The following is a 4084-nucleotide window of genomic DNA, read 5'->3' on the forward strand; positions in this document are numbered from 1 at the left end:
GTGCGTGTGCGTGTGCGTGTGCGTGTGCGTGTGCGTGTGCGTGTGCGTGTGCGTGTGCGTGTGCGTGTGCGTGTGCGTGTGCGTGTGCGTGTGCGTGTGTGTGTGTGTGTTTTCACAGATAGGTTTTACTTTTTGTGTAAGCTTTAGATTGAAAATGGACTATAAACAAATAAACAAAATTGGAAGCTATTTGTCAATGATTTAATTCACAGTTCGCTTTTCCGCAATAAATCTGTTTAACAATAAATAACTTAATTAACTATAATGGATACAAAAAATTCCTTTTGAGGATTGAAAGTCCTAACAACATATTAAATTTTGATTGCAAGAACATTTCTCTAGTACATTTCGAAGTTATTATAATATGACAAAGTACGTAAACATCTCTTTTTTGCAACTTTACCTGTAAATTTCTTAAAATTGTAACGTGAGCGATTCTATAATCGGATTCGGATTCAGCGTCCAAAAAAATTATGAGTATTCAGATTTAGTCTCGTTATGATATTCGAAAAAGTCATATATAATTATCAAAGAAAATTAATAAAATCTGAAGAAATTTAAGAAGTATTTTTTTAGATATCTTCATATATTTTAAATATAAAAATTTTGTCTAATATAATGTAAATTATAAAAATTTTTTTTCATTAAAATTTAGAAAAATTAAAAAAAATGAGTTAACAAAAATGTAAATTTAATATTAATTTTTAAAAATCAAAAACTGAAATCAATCACTCGCTTGTTATTGTAAAACAATATAGCAATATATTAATATATTATTATAGAAAGGTCTTAGCAAATACGAAAAAACGAGATTATACCTTATTAAACTTAATGAGAACACATGGTTGCAATGGATTCGTATATCCATACGGAGGCTGTCCACAAATACCAAGGCTTTCAATATCGAAAAAACAAGATTTTTTATTGGATCTAGTTGACCCCCCATTACTACATTCCGCATCTGTTTTATAATCCTCTTTACTTCTATTGTATTCTAAAATGAAAATGTAGATTACCAAATCTCTTTTCTTGTTTTTATTAAGATAGCCAATATTTTGCCATAAATTTTCCCATTAAACTTCTTTTTTACAACTTCTCTTTCTCTAAAATACAATTATAGTCTACAATTCCTTTTGTAGATAAATAACATTTTATGTGTATTTTAAGAATAAATTTGCTATAAATGTTTAGATTTGGCATAAATTACCTTTGGTTTATCGAAAAAATCAAAAAAATTTTTTTTATTAAAAAAATGATGGGTATATATTAAAAATTATAACATTTTTTTTAATCTTAAAACATTATTTGTAAAGTACTTTTAAAATCATTCCATTTTTTTATTTTTAAAATAATTTTTTTCTATCTTTTATCATTTCGATGATATTTACTTTTAAAAAATCTATTTTTTTTTCAAAAAAATATTTTATCCTTTAAAAGTGTGTACATAGATATATGTAAAAACATAAAAAATGTCTTCTATTTTGATCTATTATTTCAACTGCATATTTGCAAGTTTATTAAAATTAACAACATTTCATATAAGTTATCTCTCTTTGTTAGTAACCAAAAAATTACATACGCACGCACGCACTAATTTTATTAATTTATTAATTGTTTGTATTATTTGTTTTTATTTGGTGCTCATACCTTGCAAAAAGTCGTTCAAGGCTTGCACATATCTTTTCGGACGAGCGTTCGCACTAGAATTATCTACCCAAATAATAGGAGATTTCGTGGGTAGCAAAATATTCGGTTTGAAGGCAATTCCTGTTTAGATAAAATATGACAATATTTAAATGTGCTGTTAGCATCAATGGAAACAGCACATTGTTTTGGTATTTATTAAAGAAAATTTACCTGGACTACCAAAATCTAGTTGACGAAAAAGAGGGAAGTTGTCGGCAAAGTAAGATCTAGGCATCAAGCCGCTATAAAGGAAAAACGGTTTTTCTAATTTCGAGGCGTAGTCAATACTGATCCACATTTGCAACGCGAACAAGGAACCCAATACGAAGAAGAAACACAAATAGAAGAGACCCAACAAGCCTATTCGCGTTATAAACAATTAGATAATTCCACAATCAACAATTAGTAATTGAAAAAATATATATCTCTTAATAATTACCCCATTCTTTTCCAGTTCTGCCAAGCAACTGTTTTCTATCTGGATTCCAAACCAATCGCAAAAAATTTCGAAGTGCCCCCAAGTCGGGCTCGGGCATTCTACTTCGATAATATTCTTCATCGTGTAGAATAACCATTTTAAGGATTTTCCTTTCGTTCGTGTACAATGGCAGATTAATAAAAACAGAATGTACTCTATTCACTATCAACTGATCAATAGAATTTTATAACAAAATTTTGTATTTACAATTTTAGTTTTACAATTACAATGCAATATATTTTGAAGTATATCAATAACACAATTAATAAAAACAGAATGTATCACAAAATGTACATGAAGTAAGCAGTAAACAATTCAGCATTACTCTATTCACTATCAACTGATCAATAGAATTTTATAACAAAATTTTGTATTTACAATTACAGTTTTACAATTACAATGCAATATATTTTGAAATATATCAATAACACAATAAAATGGAATAATCACGACAGCCGGAAAAAATTTAATTTTACAAAAATTAATTTTAAAGTTTATATATTTGTTAAATTTTTCAGAAATTGCTTAATCATACTATCAATAATTACATACTATCAATGTATATTGTTTTTTATTATGTACAATATTATTCCCTCTCGACTTTAAGCTTAACAACGATAGGTGGTTTATTTATGAAAAAATTTCAAATATACAATTATACCGAGGATGACTAGTTCCAGTAATATGATCAAGATTAGCACAATTTTGTTCGTCAAAACCTTGAGTCGCATAACATTTAAAATTTTTCTCGTTTTATTCAATTCCTCGTCTGTCTGTGACAGTCTCCGCTTCGCTCGCAAGAGACGGTCCCTTTGTTCACCCAACTCGGAGATCACTTCTGTGCCAATCTGCTCGCTCTCCGCCGCGACAGCCTGCGATCTTGCGACCGACTGCGCCGAACGTTCCAACGCTGCATTTCCATCCAGCAAAATACGCCGATGTTCAGCATCCCAATCCACGCCAAAATTCATCTTCTTGATATTATTTCAGCAGCAACGATGAACGAAGAATGCGATCCAAATACGTTATTTCTATATTTTAAACATTCTCCCTCGTCGCAGCCGAGACATCAAGACTATTACAGTAGTAAATGCACCAGTAAACGTAATAAATAAATAAAGAAATTTCCATAGCAAGCATTTCAAAATAGAGAAAAATTTACCTGTTCCAAGAAATGTGATAATTCTTATATCACTTTAATAAAATATCAACGTTTTTTCATCATTTGTTGAAAATAAAAAATTTGTTAACCACAGGAACTGTTTACTTACATACTACATAACCTTTGCCACTATTCACATAACCATAGATATAACATATCTAGACTTCCTTTAATAAAAGACAGGTATGTAAATATGAAACCGGAATTTACCAATAGATGGCCATAGCTGTCAATGTAGTTGCCGTTAGTTGCCGTCAGACGGCGCCATTGACGCCATTTCCTTAAGCCAGACTACGCATTGGCCTAGTTTACACCGAGTATTTGATACGCGTACTAAATAGTAAATTTCTATTACATTTTTTTAATTTCGACGATGCATATAAACTGATATATGTATTTAATTAATTATACTAAAGCATAGTGTATCAGCTTAGTACATCATTCTTTAAATGCATTGTAAAAATTAAGATAATTTAATAGAAAGTTTCTAGTTAGTACGCGTATAAAGTGTTCGGTGTAAACTAGGCCATTGGAGATTGAGATTAAGATTGAGATTAAGATTGAGATTGAAGATTGTCCAATCACATTATAGATTGCGATTTGCATTGCGATTGATAATATAGCTGCGTTCAGCAAACAAAGCAGCTCGGTGTATATACATATTCGCATATATTATTAAAATAATATACTAAATTTTGTTTATAACAATACTTACCTGTGCATTAAATTTAATTGTTTATTATTGAACGTTTATTATT

General features: G+C 29.6%; 2 protein-coding genes across 5 annotated transcripts in view; both read right to left on the bottom strand.

The window, feature by feature from the left end:
- The window catches only part of LOC105458283 (sodium/potassium-transporting ATPase subunit beta-2-like), a 4482-nt gene extending 1898 nt beyond the window's left edge, over positions 1-2584 (bottom strand). The window contains exons 1-4 of one of the 4 annotated variants that reach the window (XM_011703455.1): positions 2126-2216; positions 1858-1928; positions 1648-1767; positions 819-994 (exon numbers count right to left, since the gene is read on the bottom strand). In XM_011703455.1, the coding sequence (XP_011701757.1) occupies positions 819-994; positions 1648-1767; positions 1858-1928; positions 2126-2130 (372 nt within the window). In that variant the 5' untranslated portion in view covers positions 2131-2216. The other 3 variants (XM_011703454.1, XM_011703456.1, XM_011703457.1) reach the window with 3 other exon arrangements.
- Positions 2585-2645: 61 nt separating this feature from the next.
- Positions 2646-3495, bottom strand: LOC105458284 (vesicle transport through interaction with t-SNAREs homolog 1B-like). Its single transcript, XM_011703458.1, has 2 exons — positions 3327-3495; positions 2646-3239 (listed from the first exon to the last, which is right to left on the bottom strand). The coding sequence occupies exon 2, from the start codon at positions 3133-3135 to the stop codon at positions 2791-2793; it is 345 nt and encodes a 114-aa protein (XP_011701760.1). The 5' UTR covers positions 3136-3239; positions 3327-3495; the 3' UTR covers positions 2646-2790.
- Positions 3496-4084: the final 589 nt, after the last annotated feature.

Source organism: Wasmannia auropunctata, unplaced genomic scaffold (assembly GCF_000956235.1).
Source record: "Wasmannia auropunctata unplaced genomic scaffold, wasmannia.A_1.0 LD334553.1, whole genome shotgun sequence".
NCBI lineage: Eukaryota > Metazoa > Arthropoda > Insecta > Hymenoptera > Formicidae > Wasmannia > Wasmannia auropunctata.

Bases quoted from the DNA above. Each gene is read 5' to 3' on its own strand.
- LOC105458284 (XM_011703458.1), bottom strand. From the start codon at position 3,135: ATGAATTTTGGCGTGGATTGGGATGCTGAACATCGGCGTATTTTGCTG.